This window comes from Echiichthys vipera (genome assembly GCF_963691815.1).
Source record: "Echiichthys vipera genome assembly, chromosome: 4".
Taxonomy (NCBI): Eukaryota; Metazoa; Chordata; class Actinopteri; order Perciformes; family Trachinidae; genus Echiichthys; species Echiichthys vipera.
The window spans coordinates 9,928,310-9,950,076 of NC_139829.1; the positions used below are offsets into that span (position 1 = coordinate 9,928,310).

General features: G+C 39.2%; 1 protein-coding gene across 2 annotated transcripts in view; it reads left to right on the plus strand.

Annotated features, from left to right (window-relative positions):
- ksr2 (kinase suppressor of ras 2) overlaps nt 1–21,767 on the plus strand; it is a gene marked incomplete at both ends in the record, with an annotated part of 93,685 nt that overhangs the window by 58,528 nt on the left and 13,390 nt on the right. For both annotated transcript variants that reach the window (XM_083911672.1, XM_083911673.1), the window contains 8 exons: nt 8,601–8,670; nt 10,352–10,435; nt 10,756–10,841; nt 12,139–12,248; nt 14,685–14,853; nt 15,621–15,662; nt 17,815–17,884; nt 21,464–21,512. In XM_083911672.1, coding sequence (XP_083767798.1) covers nt 8,601–8,670; nt 10,352–10,435; nt 10,756–10,841; nt 12,139–12,248; nt 14,685–14,853; nt 15,621–15,662; nt 17,815–17,884; nt 21,464–21,512 — 680 coding nt within the window. The remainder of the gene's footprint in view (nt 1–8,600; nt 8,671–10,351; nt 10,436–10,755; nt 10,842–12,138; nt 12,249–14,684; nt 14,854–15,620; nt 15,663–17,814; nt 17,885–21,463; nt 21,513–21,767) is intronic.

Sequence of the window (21,767 nt, forward strand, 5' to 3'; positions counted from 1 at the left end):
CCACTCCACAAGAGAAAAAAAAAGTTTTTTTTTTTACTTTTTTGCAAACAAGGAGAATCCTATTGTTTTTTTAGATGTTTACCCTTATGGTCAACTTGAATAATAGCTGATCAGTTTTCAATGGTTTTGCTCCAGGTGTTATGATGAGTCATTTTTTGTCTAATGTAAGCAGTTGTGGAGGCCACAGGAGGAAGTTTTCCACGGGGAGCTTACCTCTAGCTCCTCAGGCTGTTTGAGAGGCCAGGCACCCCGACTTTTGTTGATGCCTCAGATGTCCAGTACCAGCTCTGGGACTCGACCAACACACACACACACACACACACACACACACACACACACACACACACACACACACACACACACACACACACACACACACACACACACACACACACACACACACACACACACACACACACACACACACACACACACACACACACACACACACACACACACACACACACACACACACACAACCACACACACACACACACTGCAAAACTGATGTATGTGTATGAGGGAGATAAAGAGACAGAGAGAGAGAAAAAGAGAGGGAGTGAGTGTAGGAGTTGGTGAGTGTGTGCTTGTGGATATAAATGGCTTAAATGTTCTTCATACGCTTTGTGCACAACTCACTCTGTTTATTTCGACATGTGTTCTAATGACGTCACCCACTCACCCTAACCTTGCATAGAGACTTTGCAGTTGCGTCACAGATCTCCTAGCAACCGTGTGTGGCACCACAATGGAGGTCCCTTAGAGAGTTGTCAAATAAATAATGGCTACGAATAACGGCTAAATTTAAAACAGGGTGAGGCAAAAGAGATACCTGAGAAGAACAGTTGAGGTTGACGTTGATTCAGTGTTTCAGTAAAAACATATACTTTTGTCATACAGCCATCATTTCATAGTTTTATACCTAAAGTACGAGGAGATGGATGCTTGAAGAGCTAAGCATATTCAACTTTTGAGTATTTTTTACTCAGCTTTGTTTGTGTTTGTTTTGACTTCTGTTCCCTGTCTACATAACTCTCTACACTACATATTTATGAATCATGTTCACTTGTAATTAGGCAGAGTGTGAACTTATAACCTAAAGGTAACTATACTAATTTGGTTTTGTTCTGTATTTTCTTGGTAAACCAAGACAGTTTTATCTAATAGGAGAGCTTGGATAGTTAAAGAAAAGTGTGATGACTTTGAGTCCTTAAACCTTCCAGGCCACAATTACAGAAAATCTATTTTCCAAGCAGTAAATGTTCGGCAAGTGGGACTTAACTGTCTCTTTTTCTGGTGCAGAGCTCTTGCATTAAACTCTCGTCTCACTCCAACTAATGAAACCCTGCAGGGGAGGTCATAAACTCCAGTCAATAAAGAGGTGGATTTGTCAATAATTAGTTCCTAGAAAAGAAGGGCAGGTGTTACAAACAGTGTCACAAGTCAGAGGAGTATTTTGAGTAGTGGACATAGGAATGACAAGAGGGTTAACATGCAAAAGAGAGAAAATTTAAAAAGGCAACCAGGGGACACTAATCGAAGGCAAGGGTAAAAAGGTTGGTCTTTTAAAGGGACTTAAACATAATAACGACTGTGCTGCACGGATGTTGATGGGGAGGCTGTTCCGGAGTCTGGGAGCTGCTTCTGCAAAGGCTCTGTCCCTTTATGGCTGTCAGGGGGTGCGTTCACCTGAAAAGCTCTCCATAGCGTCAGGTTGGCCTCACCACCAAAACCTGCTGTCTGTCGTTACTTGTCGTGCGTGCTCCAAGTCATTTTAGTTCTTCAACTGAAGAAGTCACTACCGAGCCATAAGGCCTCCAGGCATAATCTGTTATTGCATCCCTCCTCTCTCTGTTCCACTGGCACACTTAAACCGCCAGTCTTAAAAGACTCTTGCTATCTATAGGGCCAGGCAGATGTATTTGTTCCATCCAAGGAAATTGCTGTTTTTCCAGCACTGTGATTGCTATTGTCACTTAAACAAAGGGTGTTTTTTGTGTATATGTGGGTTATTTTTTAATATATATATATATATGTGTGTGTGTGTGTGTGTGTTCGTCCAAGATGACAGCATAATATTCTGCAAAAAAAAGGCTGATCGGCGTGTTACTGTTGCCATAGCAACTGAGCAACCTGGCTTTGTCTCTTGTTCATCTTAGGTTTTTTTTCTCACATTCAGAAAGGGAAAAAAAATAGCCTATATCAACCCTTCTCTTAGTATGTTTCCTGCTGCCACTTCAGTTGTGCACTTTCAACTTGTAGGATGTCTCATTAAACCAAAGCGATGACAATATGTTGAGCAACAGCCCGTAACATATCGCTCATATAACACTCGTGCTATAATGCAGCACATTGTGCAACACCCACACATTTTGTACAGTCCTGTTCACTTCTTCTGCTGCTCACAATCCACTGTATACTCTACACTGCACACACTAGTTAGACAAGCATCAGCTTCTCATTGACATTTTGAGTGTTGTTTTGTGCTGAATTTGTTTGGTATTCCCTTAAGCTGTTCATTATCTCATGTTGATTCGGTGCAAGTTATGCTTTGATCCAAACCCCCAAAGTGCTACACTCTGCTCGTTGAGCTGTAAGACCTTGATGATTCCGATGACAAGAGTAGATGTGCGTGAGAGGACTTGGTGTCAGCATAGACAAGGAGAATGATTTGAATTTGGGTGTGTTTCATTTGCTCCGTGTTCTATGCAGCATGCGTTGTTTTAATTGGCAAACGCTCCACTATTATTATTTGTTCTACCCACAGTAGAAGTTTCTTCTCCATGGGGAGTAGCAGTGTTTAGCGCTCATTCACTTGTAGAGTAATCTCAGTCTAATGTCCAATAAACTATATTTGGTTCCTAATAGGTTCCTACACTCAAGTAGTCTCTGCACTCATACACACATACACACTTGCAAACATCGCCCCCCCTGTGTTTAACCTACACACAGACAGAAACATATATTTATTTTTTTCAGTGTAGTTAAATTTCTCTATTTAACACACACACACACACACACACACACACACACACACACACACACACACACACACACACACACACACACACACACACACACACACACACACACACACACACACACAACACACACACACACACACACACACACACACACACACACACACACACATTCACACACACACACACACACACACACACACACTGCTGTCATGTGAGTGGCCAGCGGAGGAGGGGGAAGGAAGGCCATGGCATAATTAGGCTGAAGCCAATCAGGGAAGATGGAAGAGGACACTGTTGTCTGGCGCCTTGGGGTTTCTCAGCTCCTGGAGGCTCATCTGTCACAAACACACACACACACACACCAACACACATACAACTACTCACCCTAGTTTTTCTTCAAATTTGTCCTAAAGTTTCCATTGTTTGCCTTGTTTATGTGACTGGATGTTGAACATGTGTGCTGTATTTACCTTAATTTACACTTTAGTTTTGTGTCTGTTGTCATGGTGGTATCTCTGGAGACCAATCAGCTGGTTTCCAGCTTTTATGCACTACAAAGATAACACTGAAATAAAAACAGTTTATCTCAGTCATGGGTTTGCAGCGCATGTTGATGAAGATTTTGAGGTGTATTTTGGATTTTTACATTTTTTTTTTTTAAATTGGGTTGATGTAAATACACATACACATCCAACACAATCTCAAGCTGTAAACTCCTTGATATTTCAGTCTTGGTTGATTTGGCAACACCTGTGGTTGCCATGGTAAGTATGGTATAATACTACTACAGCAAACACTTCTTGAGCAGCTACTTTGACAGAAATAAAACAGACTAACAGGTGTATCTGTTGAAAGTGAAACCAAGCCAACTCATATAATAATTGCAAGCGCAATCTTGATTTCATGCTGTACATGCAGCATGCACATAACATAGATATCAGACAATAGAACCTTTAAACCAAACAAACAATCAGTGCAAACCAAAACAAAAAATACATATTTGCATCAACACACCTAAAGTTGTAAAACAATAACAGATGTCTTTTACTTTTAATAAAGTAAAAAATAAAAACAAAACTTTATGACTCCAAAACCCATTCTTCAGACAGAAGGACCAAATTCAATCCCTTGTCACAAAAAACACACACACAAGTGCTACACATCTGTTGCACGTCTGAAGGTTTCTGTCATTTCTCAAGCTTATGCTTTCTTTATATGACTGACGTGTGTGCGCATATGTGTACGCATTTGTTTGTATAAGTACTTACTGACATAAATCTGCCCTCCCCCGTTCTTTGAGGGATGGTAGGATCATCAACGACCATTGCAGAAGACAGACAGCGACAACAGCAGCACACACACAATGATAAACAGCCCTGACCACGCCGCTGACAAGTCCAATCATCTGCCAGTCGCCAACAAGGCCAACAAAAAGCAGATGATGTCAGTTTCCCCTCTGTATTGAGTTATCAGCTTGATTGAGTGTAATTGAGCGATGCATCGGCGTGCAGAGGGAAGACACCAAGCCTCTGGAGAGGCTGGAGGAGGAGGAGGAGGAAGGGTGTTTCAGGAACCAGGAAATGCTGTACGTCACCGGGGCCATGAGATTAGCACTCTCGATGACTCGCAGCATCATAATCAATTAATAGGACTGAAGAAGCACGTTCTTAATTTGGTCACAAACAACCAAGGCTCTTTTTAGTTGATTTGAATTTGTCGGATAACTTTGATTTCTAGCTGGCAAGGTAAACTCTTTGTTATCCAGTCTGACTGAATCGGACATTTGCGTTCACACTTAAAGCCCTGCCAGTTAATGACTAGATCATTTCAGCTTTTCAGTGCGTGCTTTCATGTGTGAAAGGGGCTTTATGAACTTCACTCAAACAAGCCACGCTAGTCTGTAGCTATTAGCTACATAAAGTCTTTCTACCAAGCCTTAAGTATCTACAACATGAATGCCATGATCATAAAATTATTAAGAACTAACCATCATTATTGTCAAATTCCGATTATGATTGGATCTCTTTTGGACTTCCATTAAGAAGTCCACCAGTGAGAATATTCTGCACCACAGATGATCTGTCTCAGAAAACTTTTCTAAACTTTTCTAGGAGGAACATTGGCATCTCAACAATGATTCTTAATGTCTTTTCTGTTGCCTTTCAAGTAAAAAAGACATAATGAACAGCCTGCGAATATGAAAATTGACAAAGATGTCCTCAAATTCATAGACTATTCATTGCTTTAGGCAATATTGTGTTATTTTCTAGCTGAAACCAACTCAGCTCTCTTTCTCCTTGCGGGCCTACTTGGAGCGAACCGCTTCTGTTCTCTCATATGGAGATCAATCTCACACCTCGGCCCACAGTTCCATTTCAAGGAATAAGGAGTTTGATGAATTAAGGAAAGAACTTTGTTTTTTGTGGCTTGTGTTTCTTCCTTTATCCTTATTGTATTGTTCACCTCCTCTACCTACCCACACACAAAAATCTCAAGTCCCCTCTACTCCCCTCTTTCTGGCATCCATTTGCAGCTTAAAGTAACATAATACTCATGATTAACTCTGCATAAAGGTAGCCAGAATATCACTAAATTATTACACATTTTACCTTCAGCTAAGAAGATGCAAAATATGAAAGATTGGACAGCGTGTCTTTTTGTGTAGGCTTGTCAATATTACACAGTGTATGCAAAGTTATTCTGTTTGTATAAATGCTGTGTATTCTTCAAATATTAGATATGCATAGACTTACTTTAGAGGGAACGTTTGTGTTGATTTTACACATTAAAATCTATTTACAAGTCTTGTGGAGTATGTACTTCTTGTTCTTTGTTCTGTTTAGTTGACTGCATTTATTCATTTACAAATTGTCACAAGTGTAGCAGAATAGAACCCACACATGTCGGGTTTCTGTAGAAATTTAAATAAAACCACCAGGAACAAAAATGATCTAGCGTGATACAATTTTTGATATGACCTATGACAACACTTTTCAGCACTCCTTTTTTTAAAACTATTGGCAGCCTGCACATCATTATTATCTCAATGCATATCCACCAAATCCACCCGCCTTCACAGGCAACGCTGCTTAGGGTGCCATTCACAGCTGGTATTAAGAGTTGCCGCATAAATGTATCGGGCTGCTCAGTCATTGCCAGCACTAATGGACCAAGCGAAAGCTTTTTGTTGTGGAAACCTTTTGAAGAGAGAGTTCATCACAATTGAACACAGGTAGCAATGAGAGATATCTATGTCTAAACATACAAACTGTTCAAGTGTTGTTGACTGATGGAAATGCTGGAAGCTGGGTTGTCTTTGAAAAGCACTTTCATTCCTTTAATTATCAAGGTCTATCTATCTGTCCGTCTGTCTGTCTGTCTGTCTAATGATGAGTTGACATTGAGTCATGACTAACTCAGGGTTTTTTCTGCATTATAAATTTAGAGGCTCGCTGAAATCTTGATTGAAAATCAATGTAGTTCTATAGAAGCTCAGTGGCGATGTTTTCAACTCTGTTCAACCAACTCAACAGCAGGGGTAGAAATTGCCCTTTCAGCATGACAACACACCTGCTAACGTCAAAACACCCGAAGCAACACGTTTTCCACAATATACCGTACATTGCATGTCACTCGTTCTGAACTGTCTCTGAATTGTGTCTGAACCTTCTGTGCAGCGTTTTACTCGACAGACAGTGAGCAAGATAGTGCTCGTACTGCTTAACCATCCTGCGCCAACGTGCCCAGCTGGTTTCCAAAGAGTTTTAGTAAACAGACTTTTGTTGCAAAGTTGCCCAAATAAAAACAGCATATAGCTTACAGAAAAATATGATGTTTCATCATTTCGCTGGACAGACAACGAGCGAGCAGCGCTCGTACTGCTTAAACAGATTGTGCCAACGTGTGCAGCTGGTAATCAAAGTGTTTTAGCAGACAGATGTTTGTTGCAAGGTCTTTAACATTAACATTAAAAGTACTAGAGTGATAAGAAGTCCTAGTGAATGCTTGATAAGTAGACAATAATAAATAATTTAAGCTATTGTCTCCATTATGAAAATCAGTTGAGCCTCTGAGATAGGCTATTTATATAACATCTACCACAATAAAATGCAAAAATGACCTGTTCCACAAAAAGTCTGCTGTCTCAGCATCAGTTTTCAGTCCCAAATCCTGGCATAGCTACGGACACGGCACTCGAATCCTCCCGCTGCTCCAGATTAGCATCTGGTGTATGTGCCGTTGATAGCAGGCTGTAATGCAAGTCATGGTGCAAGTGCGGCTATTTATTTAGCATAACAAAGCTTACGTTAACACGGTGTGTTCCTAAACCATCAGTTTGTACAGTTGATCAAAGAGCAAACCATCTTGTATCTTATAGTAACACCACCACACGAATGACCACAATCCAGGTCGAGATGACGGAGTTAGCATGCTAATCCTGTCAACTTGCCTCTGAGGAGAAGTGAGGGCTAGAGGCTACCTGTCACTCAAGAGGCCACGCCCCTAATTGTTCATAAACTTTAACCTCCATTAAAATAAGAACTAGCCTGGTACAAAAAAATTCAACCCCCTCAGTGTTGTCATGGAGATATGCTAAACATACAGACTAGAATGTTTTTTGTAAACAAGCCTTAAATAGGTTTACACTTCCGTAATGGATCAGCCAGGAAGTCGCTGTGGTGGGGTCTTGGTCTGTTCACTCTTAATAGGCGCTCCCCTCTGTTCAAACGTTGTGCTGAGCATGAACGCACCCCACCGGCGGAGAGCAACCCACAAGTAAAAACAGTCTTATTTCCCTATTATACAATGTTTTTAAAATCAAGTGGCTGAAATTAGTGAAAAGCTTAGTGATAGTGACGTCAGTCATGCAACCGTGTAGTAACGTTAGCTTTTTACTTCTGGTGATCACATTTAAGCTTCAGTTATAATATAAAAAGGTATTCAAATGTAAAGATTGACTGAAAAACGTGTAAGTATCATAAACGTGAGTCACAGATCTTTTTTTCTGACATAATCTGTTTTGGACTATGCGAGCCAGCGTGATGCTTAACTTCCTGGTTTCGACATCCGCCCTGGCACACTTACTGCTCACAAAAAATAAGGGTGGAAATAATAATAATAATGTAAACAGTGAGTGATATTTTGTAGGGAACTGTTTTGGTACTTGGGCTGTGGGTGACAGAGTTGTATGAATGAGAAAGGTCAGGTGGACGTGGTTTTGTGGACATAACGTTAGTTTAGCAGTCAGTGGCTGGGCACTTGAGGTACATGCATGTGTACTAGAGCCAAACATGCACGCTCGTCAAGTAACACGTGCATGTTTTGGCTCTCGTGCATGCGCATGTACCTCAAAATCTTCGCTCCCCTTCCCGCCTCAGCCCAAATTTTGGCCAGAAAAACCCTGTAACTGTGCATAATATCCAAATAGCTGATTAAGTCTGACACTAAAATTTTAGTGTGTTGCTACAAAATCAGTCTGTTCCCTGAAATGCCATTTATGCTAAATGAATGTTTAATGCAAGACATTTAGTCAATTCTGAAAGGCGTTGATTTGACCAAAAAAAGAGAAGAAAAGAAAAGCATAACCTTTCTTCTCTCTTCTCTCTTCCCCTCCAGACACTCTCTCAGTGCCTCGCTGGTCCCCGCAGATTCCCCGAAGAGATCTGGGAAACTCAATAAAACACAGGTAGGCCTAAAGGAAAGAGTGTGGGTGACCGTGTGCAAGTTTGTGCATACACTCATACATCTGTGATAGAATGTCAGTCCAATTAAAGAAAAGAGCCTCTTGCATAACTCAATTCTCTTTCTCTCTTTGTCTAGCCTTCTCTTTCTCTCTAACCCTGCTTGACTCCAAATGCTAGTGATCTAAAAAGTAAAACAATACCGTATTAGATGTGGGATCTTAGCAACCACCAGAACGTGGGTGTTTTGCCTGCTGAAAGTCACCAAGGTGAAAAGAAAAGCTCTAAATCTCATCAAACTTAGCCAAACTGAGCGCAAATGTAATTTATACAGCCATTATTTGAAGATTAAGGCTTGTTTTAAGAGAAATACCAATATTCCTTCCAACAATATCCTTGACATGCCATTATCATATTCAAGCTAACATTTGTCCTTGATCGCATTGTTGGCCTGTTACCCTAGGTGCATTTGCATCACTGGTACACAATGCACCAATTTTCGCTTAAGGGCCTCAACTGTTCTGAAGAAGATTTCTTTATGCATAATCTGCCCTTAATGTCACATCATTGTTCATACTTGACAGCACTCCAGAGTCCACTAAAGATCCATTCAGGGTTTGATTGAGTTGTGCCTCTCAATTGAGGGAAAGGAGGGCCTAAACAACAGATTTGGATTCTGTCAAACTACATTAGTCACCTGCCATTAGCCAGCCAGCGGCATTGCTGGCATTCAGGCGTCGAGTCAGTAAATACAGCCAATATTCACATATGTGCTCGGAACCGCTTGGCTAGTGTGTGCAGGGTATTGGTTGCTACTGCTGAGCACATTGTGGATTTGTTCGTTTGAGAAGTTACTGTACTGGAACCTTTAAGAGCGGTGCTGGCCTCTGTGGTGCCATCTCCCGGACCGATTGTTGTATTAATGTAAATCCTCATTTGTAGATTGTCTCAAACTTAAAGACTTATTCACATGGAACAGAAAAAGTATAAAAAGGAGTTCATATAGGCAACTGCAGAGGACCACTGACATTTTCACCTCACCCGCCACATTCATCACTACTTGATTTATTTGTTACTAAGATTGAAAACGCTCTAGATATTGTATAAAAGGGCCCTTTTGGTTTATGGGTCTTCTTCCAAGAGAGTGAAATAAGAAGCAGTAACTAAAGATTTAAAGCAACAGTATCTTTTTTAGGTGTATGATGTTTATCAGGGTGGAGACCTATAATGAAAAGCTTTGGGCCAAGTGTTAAAAACATAAGCCCCTGTATATTCTCCAGAGCTTGTTACATTTCCCTCCAGAACTCTTTAACTTTATCCAATTCCCAAACAATGAAAAAAGGTCCCTTTCTCCTGTACACTAGTGGAGTATCTTCACAGTTTGGTATTAGCACTTCAGTAAAGGATCAGAATCCTTCTTCCACCACTGATACAAATATATATGTATACATGTCATCAAATGCCAAATAGCAGATCTGAGTATGAGTGTTAAAGGAATGCAATGGTACTCAATTTGACGTTCAAACTTTGATTAGGTGTTATTATTATCACAAACTGTACTGCTGCCAATCAGAAAGCCACTTTAAAGGTGCATTAGCTTGGATTCTGTCATTAAGGTTACGCAGGGAATGTATCAAAAGCAAAAGGTCAGTCTTCCTTATCACGCTCTCTTCTTTTTTCCTGCAGGTTTTCCACAAAGTATTGGATGTCCCAGACATGCATAGTATGTGGAAAGGGAATGTTGTTTGGATTGAAATGTAAAAACTGCAAGTAGGTATTGAGTATGGTTCATTGTAACAATATTCATTTGGGTCAGATCACACATAAATCTCTAACATCAAACATCTCTATCATTATTTTATGAAGTTAATGTGTCATCTTTCTTGGTTTTGTTTGTATTTATTTATTTTTGATTGCTTTTTTATAGGTGACAAAGGCTTATGAACCCCTTTGTTCTTATCTTACTTCAATAAATTAGCAATTTGCATCTTTTGTCTGTTTTGCTACATGTTAATGCTCCCACTTTGCATAGGTTTATTAATAAATTAATAACAACTAATCTAATTCCCTGTACTTTTGTATGCACTCAGGCTGAAGTGCCACAACAAATGCACCAAAGAAGCCCCACCTTGCCATTTATTGATCATACAGCGAGGTGGACGAGAATCCCTCAAAGGTATTTTTTTTAATGTAACAAGTCAGCTCTACACACATTTTCAACAACATTAATGGTGATATTTTTCTCAGCTAATTTTAAGTTTAAATTTATTTTTTTAATGGTTATCTAAGTTGTTTCTTTAGTTTTCCTGTGTAATAAAAATCTAATAGACAATTTCATTTCATACATCCATTAATTTTTTCCTTCTTCCCCTTAGAGAGTCTCTGCACGCCACAGCTTCTCTCAGTAAATGTTTCCATGCGGTAATGTCACTGCAGCAAACATACATTTTAGCAGCAAAACTAAAAACTATAGTTAGAAACTTGACAGAGGAAACAGATCTAAAATGTAATCTTCTGAAATAATCATCACTGTTGTGTCCCTTGTGCATATATGCGCACAGTGGAGCAGCAGCTCTGCTCTATACACACTTTAGAGAATTTTGACGCCCCTCGTCAGTCTCCTTTTTGATGATCTTAATTAATATCCTTTAGTGTGGAATACGCCACTAGTTTCAGTTCTTGTAGTGTGTGTATGTTTGAGATTTACAAGACGAAAATCTGTGAATTCTTCCTCTTATGTGTGTGATGCAACCCGATTTTAAAGGTCCTGTAGTCCGAGCCCGGCTTTAGGATAGAAACATTGACTTTGTTGTCTTTGTTGTCTTTTACGTTAAGATAGGATCTACTAGTTAGGAAATTTGAGCAATACGGACTCAGAACTTGACTGTAAACCCTGCTGATTATTCGTATGTTTGAATGTGTCCTGCAGAGACATATTTTTTTCACTTGAGTCTCCACTTAAAAAAAGTAAAGAGTCTTGCTGGTGTAGGCAGATAGAAGGTTATCTGCTGATTAATTAAGGCACTTAGGTTTGACAAATGTGACTGCCTCGTGCGCTGTTTGTACTGACACAGACAGTACTGAAAAAATTCCCATTATCCGCTATAAGAATTAAGATTCTTTTGTCCTTTCTCTGCCTTTCCCCCCTCTTTCTCTTCTAAATAAGATCACCAAGGAACAACTCAAGGTAAGGAACACTAATTAGACTTCCCTACCCTGCTTAAGTAAGAGAAAGTGACAGTTTCTTAATGAAATAGTTTCCTTAAGAAAACTTTTTTCTCAACAAAGTGTCTGTGTGCAATTTAAAAAAAACAAAATGGATGGTGTTTGAGATAATGCAGTTAGTTCATTTTTCACATTAAAAGCAGGGCCTGATAAAGAGTGAACTCATAATTTTCCTAAAGCTATTAGGCAAGTTTAATTTTGCTTTCCCACTGTGTCTCACTGTTCCTCTGTGCTATTTATTCCTGCAGTAGCTCGTCTGGTACGGACTGAATCAGTGCCATGTGACATCAACAACCCGCTCAGGTACACAGACCTGCACATCAGTCAGACACTCCCCAAAACCAACAAAATCAACAAGGTAAGTGCAAAAAATAAATCGTGAATTACAATCTGTGCGTAACCTGTCTTACATATCATATTTCTTCCATTTTCGGGGGCAGGAAAATGGTTATGAGTCATCGTATCTTTCTCAGGGGATCATGAATCCGTACGAAATTATCTTCAGCAGTATTGATATGTACACAGATGGATTTGTTTTCATACAATGAAGCCAGCATATATGTCAGTTTCTCAGTTGAAGGGGGAAAAAGTTTATCACAAGCTTGCCATGGTGGTGATGTGATTGAAATCTTGTGCACCAAATCAGAGTGTTTATAAAGAAAAAAAGGGAGAGTGTGAATATAAATCCTTCAAAATCACACAACCTTTCGGATCAGATCATGTGACAATATCTTTGCAAACGTCTCTTTTTAAATAATTAAAAAAAAAAAATTAAAATAAAAGTCATGTTGTTTAGTTTTTATATTCCAGTTTTGTAATTATATATATATACATATTTTTAATGGCAAATGATAAATTCTTCTGTGTTTGTACTTTTAAAAAAAATTATTAGTAGCGGTATTTTTTGTTTTGCTAAATTGCTTTGGCAAAGTTAAATCTTGTTTTCCATGTCAATAAAGGCCCCTTGAATTGAATTGAATTGACTGTCCTCCCCAAAAACAAGCCATTAGTAATTTCAAGGAGGTACGAAGCACCAACGGGCTCCTTCCTTTTGGATTGCGTTTGGTAATGGACTTGAATGGACTTTATTATGAGAGGAGCTGGTACCGAGGCCAGTGTCTTTCCAAACCCTCTTTTAATAAACTCCGGGTTCACTAATTACGTTGTCGGTTTTTTTTCGATTTATGTGTAGGGACTCTTATAATGCTACTGTTATTTTAAATATTATTATTATTATTATTGGTTAAAAGTGGTTTTAATTCCTTCACCGTACTAACCCCTAGCTAATCAGTATTAGCCACGTTCGGCTGTAAAAACTCTACCAGACTTCTCCCTTAATAATTGTAACATGAAAAAAACTATCTCGATGGCTTATTTGATGTATGTAATTGCCGTAAGAGACCATGGGATGATTTTGCTCCGGAAGTACACTTTAACGTCTTTACATCATGTACTTATGAACAGTACCTAAGTTAAGATACGCAACTAATGTTGATCTGCTGCAATGGGTAGGGAGCTAAATAAGTACATTTTCCTGTGTGTCGTATAAGAAGGTTGGAACAAACAATCAACAGTATATGGTCCTATGGGCTGGAGGGCATGTTGCCTGGTAAATATTGCCAGTTTCTGCAGTCATTTCTCAAGTGATTCATCACCTCCAGTTTCAGCTCTTTCATTACAAATTGCATAAAGTTTACATCATTTCAAACTATTTGTTCAAAGCATACCCTAAATCTTTAGATTGATTCCCCACCTTCAAGGCAGCTATTGATTTCCCTTCAAGTCAGTGGGCTGCTGAAATCAACCTGCAGATACTCAAGGAAGCTAATCCATCCAATTTAAATTGTACCGTCTTTATTTTTTTTGCAGTTTGTAGTTAAGAGTTAGGATAAAAGAAACCTCTAACTGGTGCATTCAAGGACGCTCTGATATCTGAGATTCAAGAGTTGGCTGCTGAACGGATTTCAAATCCAATGTTTGCTGACAGACTTTGTAATAATAAAGTGCTTTTTGAGCCGAGTCTGTTCAATCAGGAGAAACTTATTGGAAAAAAAGGGATCTGAAAAAAAAAATGTTTTTGCTCATTAGACTCGATTACAAAAGGATTTTATTGAACCATAAATTAAATTTGGATAGAGTTGAGACAGTGGTTGTCATGTACATCTGATATCGAGTTTGACAACAAAGAACAACTGAACGGATGGAGCAAATTACTGAGGAGCTCATTGGACAAGACCTGAAGTTCAGTCCGAAGCTGGCTGTGATGAACACAGTAAGGGTGGAGATGGCGAATGCAGCCAAAAGAAGAATTGCTTTACATTCAAAGCAAGTATAATTAATAAACAGAGCTCATATTGAGATTAGAGGAGCTGGAACACTTAAATTTGCAGAAATATGACCGGAGTAAGAATAAAGAGTAGTTTTCCTGTTTCCGTTTTAGTCAACCTGACTTGTTTGGATGTTTGAGCATCTTGAAAATGCTTCCTGTTCATAACTGCAGCTTTACACAGTGATAACATAATGATGTCAAAAAAGTAAAGGCAGCGTATTGCTCATTGTGATGGACTACCTCTGTCAGGCAAGTTTTACGGCTCAGCAAGTAGATTTTTATATTGTACTGGAATTAATGAAACCCAAGTACTGCCTGGAAGGTAAAAACAATCAATCTAAAAGTTGTGGTTTGTTTCAGAAAGAGGCAAACAATAAAATAAAGCGAAACTATTTTGTGATTAACAAACTAAAAATCCCTAGCATTGAAGTTCGAGTAAAGCTCCTCTTTTCTGTCTCTTCTCAGGATCACATCCCAGTCCCGTACCAACCAGATTCCAGCAGTAATCCCTCATCCACCACCTCCTCCACCCCGTCCTCCCCAGCTCCCCCTCTGCCCAGCAGTGCCACTCCCCCCTCGCCCCTACATCCCTCCCCACAGTCGGCGCGGCAACAGAAACAGTTTAACTTGACAGGTGTGTGCAAGAATACACTCAAATCTAAATATTTGATAGGGTAAGGAATTAATCTTTTGCCTTTACATGCTCACAATGAAAATGCTCACATGCTGATGTTCACCCTCTTAGTTAAGCATGATAGCTTGCTATCATTTAGCACTAAGAACCAAACACAGATTTCAGTTGAGGCTGATAGAAATGTGACAGGTTTTTGGTCATAAACCAACGTATTAGACAAATTTCATATGTGAACCACTCAATCCATCCAACAATAGCTGAGGCATTTCACAAGAGAAAGGGTAAGAGGGTCGTCAAAGTCACTAAGATACACTGGCTGCAGTTGAATAGAACATTATGTCTTTTTCTCTACCTCTATATAAAACATCATGAGGTCAAGGAAAGACGTGAAGGAGATTTCATATAGACGTAGGAAAATCTGGTGCTAAGACAATTCAGCTGCACTTCCAATTGACTATTCCAATGGTCAAAGGCAAATTAATTACACATTCGAGCAGTCCAATTTATTCTGAAAATACCAGTTCAGAAGTTGCATGGGTCATGCCAGGGTAATTCATGTCATGACAATGCTAAAAGCCTTTCAATAAAGGGAGAGAAAACAGAGTGTAATGCTTAGTCAACATAAATGAATATTTGAGAAATAATTAAAGTCTGTACTGTAAGGCATAACTGTGAATCCCTATATTAAATTATTTGAGTGTAAACACTTAATTGTCAGATTCCACATGACTTGAGATCAAACTCTGTACTTTTGTTTCTTTCCGCAGCCTCCAGTTATTTCAAATACAAACAACAGTTCATCTTTCCTGGTAAGTACCCCATAATTGATCATTAGCCCTACCCATAATGCACTACAAACAGTCCTTGAAAGTATGGAGGAGGGCGACTCTTTTGATGTTGGTGGTAATTTTCATCTCCCTGCCTTGCCCTGCTTTAAGACTCCAGGCCCCCTGCACCCACTCGTTGCTTGTCTTATTTGGGCCTACTAATGATTTGTCAATGCCCAGGCTCTTTTTTGCTTTTGCCCACACTGGCACCACACAGTCTTTTGCTCATTTGGCAGGTTATGAGTGGTGTAAGAAAAAGGATAAGGTGTAATTGAGATCTGGGGAGACAGGTTTTTGGAAATGCATAAAAATATAGCGCACAGTTGTACCCAGGTTCTGATTAGTGTAGCCACACAAGCCTTTTCAGCTAAATTACATCAGCTACCTTTATGAGCTACAAAACAACATGGCCAAACACTACCACTTACTGTTAGTCCCATCAATCTAAAACCATCATGCCATATTCACATATTATTTTATTTACTGTAAGTGCTGGCTCTTGCTTAGAAAATAACACAAAAACACATTTATATAAGCCTCCTGGGGATAATTAAAAATGTGTAATTAATATATTTATGTGTTGTCTTTACACATGTGCTCGTTTTCAGTGTCACAAGAAAGTAGTATTAACCTGGAAAAGTTTGTCAATCTGTCACAGGGATCACAGACAGGCCTGATGGCACGGATTCAAACCATAGGCCAATTTAGAGCCTCCAATCCCTCTGGCTTATTGGTCTTTGGAGTAAATCCACACCAACATTTATGCAGGCACCACACGGAAAACAAAACCACGTCCTTCTCGCTCTTTTGGCAACGGTGCCAGCTTCTAATGCACCGTGCCACAAAGAGAATGTTTTTTCTTTTTTTTTGTGGCTCCCACTTTGTGTCACAAATTGTCACAGTGTGCCAACAAGGGTGGCAAGCGTGGCAGTAGAATCCTCTGATATCTTTCAGAGGTAGATAACACACAACAGCTGACCTCACTCATCTTACATGTTGGATAGGAGTGTTTTCAAAGAACAGCAATGAGAATTTAACCTGTTCTTTCTCTTTCTCCGATAATATGACAAGCAGTTTATGCTATACTGGTGATCAAACTAAACATGTTCTTTCTACATGCTTTAGAGAGGCACACTGTGAAGGTGCAGCAAAGTGATATCCCATTGCTGCATATCAACACATATCTCGCCACATGACAGAGCATGCCAGCATTCCCACTGTTCTACATTGATTGATGTTCCCATACAAACGATGCAGAGAATTAAAATTCAGGAATTCAATGCACATGGGAGAATGTGAGGGGTCTCCATTGTGAAGCTAACATTTTCTCAGCTGCATTCATACAAAGTGCACACCAGGTGCATAGAAAAAAACATATATTGTTCCAGCACTAAGTGTTTTGAAAATCAAACCTTTTAGCCACGAACGTTTGTCAGGCATTAAATGCACGTTATATTCACAATATGTCATTATATGGTGAATTTGATGCATGACAATGCCTATAACTGAAATGCTGCTTTTTTCAAAACACTTAGAACCAACAATGTGCGAGAATGCTTTGCTGCTGTCAAGCCAACAGAAACGATATGTTGATCATTTCATAGAATAATACTCAACAAGATATTTTGATCAGGACAATCAGAAGGTCATACACTAGCCTTCAAAAACTTGCAACGCAAGGGCACTCCCAGTACATACATAAAAACGTACCAGTGTAGTCATTTGAAAAAAATCACAGACACTAAAAGATGTTTTCTGCAAGTGAAGTAAAATAAATAAGTGTTTCGACCTCGAAACACTGATTTATCAGAGGAGACTTGGCTTATTTGTGAGGAAGGCTTAAGGAAACAAGCACTAAACAAAGCATTTCAGACAGAGGATGAATACAGGTATATTAAGACAGACAGTATGAGAAAGAATATGTTTTTTTGAACAATGAATCATGTAAAAAATGTTCTAGTAGAAACCCAAAATCCAAGTATGAATCTGAATATTAGCATAATATGTCCTCTTTAACTCCTTGATGTAGAATTCCATCCAGTTTAAAATGTATCCTACCTACAGTTGAAAGCATCCACTTAATTACTGAATGCAACTTTGTTGGTTTGATATTTTGTGACTCTAATATCTCCAGATGTTGCTCCAGAAGCTCCTCCGAGCAGAGCACCGCAGGTCATCCTGCACCCTGTCCTTTCTGAACCAGGGTGAGTAGATTATATTACAGAAGTAATTCAATAAAACCATACATGTATGTCTGACCTTTTAAAGCGGTAAAGAAAGTACTTATCTTCATCAGCCCTTCTCAGTTATCTTCCTCTTATCTACATGCACCCTGGTCTCCTCCTCCCTTCTCCTTTTCCCTGGGCCACTGGTCAGAGGTCAAGACAAACTTATTGGAGCACAGATATTTGGGTGACAATTTCAATGCGAGTTGCGACATGACGAATACTCCCAGACTAATGTCAGCATGGCCTTTAGTTCACGCTACGCTTGGGATGCCAACTGGATTTTCACTGGCTCTTTGAGGAAGCCAGTAGTCATGGGAAAACAACCGGAAGAGGAGGAGTGATGAAATGTTTTTCGACCCAGATGTTGATTAGATCAGGATCTCAATCTATCACATGAAACAGGGCAAGATAAGCTCTATCTATAGGTGCATGGTCAATTGTGATGAAATATGGACCATACCCATGGGTTATAATGGAATAATCAATAGCAAATAATGTAATTCATTCTATTGTCTAAATATCAACATGGTCTTGAAAAGGTCCTAGACAAAAGGCTCATGGTATGAGTTTTTAAATTATGGCATGGCATGGGGCTGTATGTGCCAGTTATGTATTTAGATAAAAACGAAAGCTGTATTTCACATCTTTATGCCATATTCCTGCAGCAGCTGCCAGCTTTGAGATAAAAAAAAATGTAAAGCAACGTCTGGAAATAATGTGAATCCGAAGAAAATATATAACACTAAATAATGTTATGCATACATCACAGTATGCTCCATGTGTATCTGAATAGACTGGGAGTGTTTGAAGTCTGGAGCAATATTCATTATCATAATCATTGTGATGTGACAGAGATTATTTTGTATATATTCAGATCATATTCAGATGCACAAGGTGCAAAAAAGTGCAAATTTATAAAATAGATTATCAGGCCAAGACAGGCCTCTCCTCACACACACTGGGGCTGATTGTGATTGAGCTGCAGCTGTGTAGGCAGTCGATCTCCAGGGGCGGGAAGCTCAGTGAAGGCAAGATGGTTATTTTCATTGGGATTTAATGGACCCTTATATTATAAATATATTAAGATAAACACAGTAGGAAACAGCACGATTTGTTTGGATAGGTGGACAAAACAACAATTTGTTGTTGTCAAGCATTCAACAATTATAACTTGCAAGTGGCTTTGACAACTAAGACCTTGGATATCATTTTTGTTTTTGCTAACATAATAATCATAGTTTAACCTGTATAAAAATGATGATATTCTCAAAATATTACAGTCAACAAGATACCCATTTAGCTAGATACTGATTTACAGTAGATACTCATTCAGGGATTTTAGCTTCTCAAAAGCATCAATGAAAGAAATCATGTATAGACACACTTTTTTTAGGTCAAAGCTAGTCGAACCGACCAGTGTTGAGAATGAGATCAAATACCTGTTAAAGTAAGTAATAATTTACCAATATGTAATGCAGTGTTTCTTAGTTTTTGTAGAGCTGCATCAGAAAAGTTTTTCTATTTATTTTGGCAGATACATAAGGTTCCTCTCCTGTTCAGACGTTCCAGCCAATTGTTTCAAGATGATAACCTAACACTTGCATAACTGAGACATGGTGAGATGGTTGAGGTTTGGTATCGACCTTGAATGATTAAAGAACTGTTTTGCTGATTTAAATCCAGTTCTGTGTAATGGTAGTGTGGGCAGTGTTTGGCTTCCCCCTGTGGCCGCAGCACACAGAGATTGGAGCAACTGAGAAGCCAAACACTGTTAATCTGCACACAGTTCCCACACTGCCATGACAGAGAGCTGGTTTAAAATATGCAAGTCACAGAGAGTCTAGCGAGAGTTTTTGCAAATCTAGGGATACTTTCCATTTTTGATGGCAAAAATGGCTACACTTCTTCACAGATATATTGATGCTACAACTGTCCATACACTGTCACAGCTTATAAATTAACCGTGAGGTCCCAGACTAACTCGCATATTTTTTTCTGCCGATGTCAGGCTTTCAGACAGGACCAACATGCCCCAGACAGTTTGATTATACTCTCACAAATGTTGGATGAATCAGGTGACTGTGAAAAGGTAGAGGAGTGTAGGGGCAAGAAAATGTATCACATAATATACATTAAGGCACCCACATGCAGCAAAATATTTAGAAATTATATAATTAAGAAATCTCTTGAAAACGGATGGAAACATACCTGAAAAAAAATCTCTAGAATCCATGTGTCTTTGAGTCTCTGCTCATTACTATAGCTCTAGATGGACAGTTTCACCATTTCTCACTCTCGCAGTCTTTTGTTCTTTGCCTTTTGACAAATGTGAATACATTAGCGCGGATATGAAACTCACATTCCTCTGATTTAATTAAAGCTATTGTCCCTCCTTTCCCACATCTTTTTATGCTCTTGCAGTGGCAGATGGTAGGTTTCTTTGGCCTTAATGGCCTCATCCCAGGGTTAATGAGGGCCTGTCTCAGACCCCAACGCTCGGCAGGTACCCTTCATTAGAGAAGAGATCGAACTGCTGGTAGGGGCCCTTGGCGCCACAGGAATCACATTATTTTATACGCTGCCTCACCTGTGGTCTCTGCCCAGAGTCCAGGATTGCTTTGCGAACGGGTGTTAATATACCACAGAAAGGTTGTGAAAGGTTACACGCTGATGATACAGAGCCAGTTATGCAGATAGAGGAAGGTGGGTTGAAGAGGGTAAAGTAGGTTCGTTTGTCTTGTGTCCTTAGCAGCCATGGTGTACGTGACGGTTTATTGGCAGGGTTAGAAATTAATAGGGGCTCAGGGCGCATATGCACTTGAAAGTCCATACCATGAAAAGAGTGAAATCAAAAATTAGGGTCAGAAAATGCAGCCAGTAATTAGGAGTGCATTTTCTTCCATTTAATCCTCACATTTTTCCTTCATTCATTTGTCAAATAGTCTTGATGTGAATGTACTCTTGCTACTTGTGAAAATGGAATCTGCTAGCTTCCACCGCGCCCGAAGAAAAACAACCTCTCAGAGGCGAGAAGATTCTGGTGCAGTGTCAATGACTGCTCTGATCAAACTGTGAAACTAGGCAGCGCTGGTTAAATATGAATCAATATTATGTTACTGTATCGCCTATTACTCGCATAAAGTGAGAAGAAACAGATTTTAGTTACTGTTGTGTCTGTGAAAGAAAAATGTTTTAATAACAATGTTAAAAAGTTACACTAAACAAGCAAGATTTACTCATTACACAGAAGGTCTAATGTTACAGTGTTATATAATGTTTTATATCCAGTTGGTCTCCCTTTGAATGACTTTCCTCTCACAATCTTCACTCCTAGAGGGAGTAGCAATTGTCTAAATATCTAACGTCATAGATGTACTAAATAAATTATTTTGGTGGCATCAACATTGTCGGGATAATAGATATCAAGAATGGATCATGCTATTTAAAAAATTGATAAATGGCGTCAAATAAGAATATGTTGGCTCACCAGTGAAAAGTAACCTTTACGTTGTTTTCTCATGGATTCATTTCTACATATGTTCTTCTTACTTTTAGAAATGAGGGCAACCCTTTACTTCAAATCGAAGTTGAACCCACATCAGACGTGAGTCGTCTTTTGATCTCTAACCTTTGTGATGCCTTTGAATGTATGTGAATGTAAGTTTTCTTATTCATTACGCTGTTTTACCTCTCCACAGTAATATCATGGGTTTGAAATTGAAAGCCAAATGAAGACAGTATACAGCTCTCACCGTTACTTGTCGTAGTCATTTGCAGCATTCTCTCATTAAGCATAATTTAGCTCAGCTCTCCGAGGAGCCTCCAGGTATGTTTTGTGTCCAGAGCAGCGAGAAAGGAA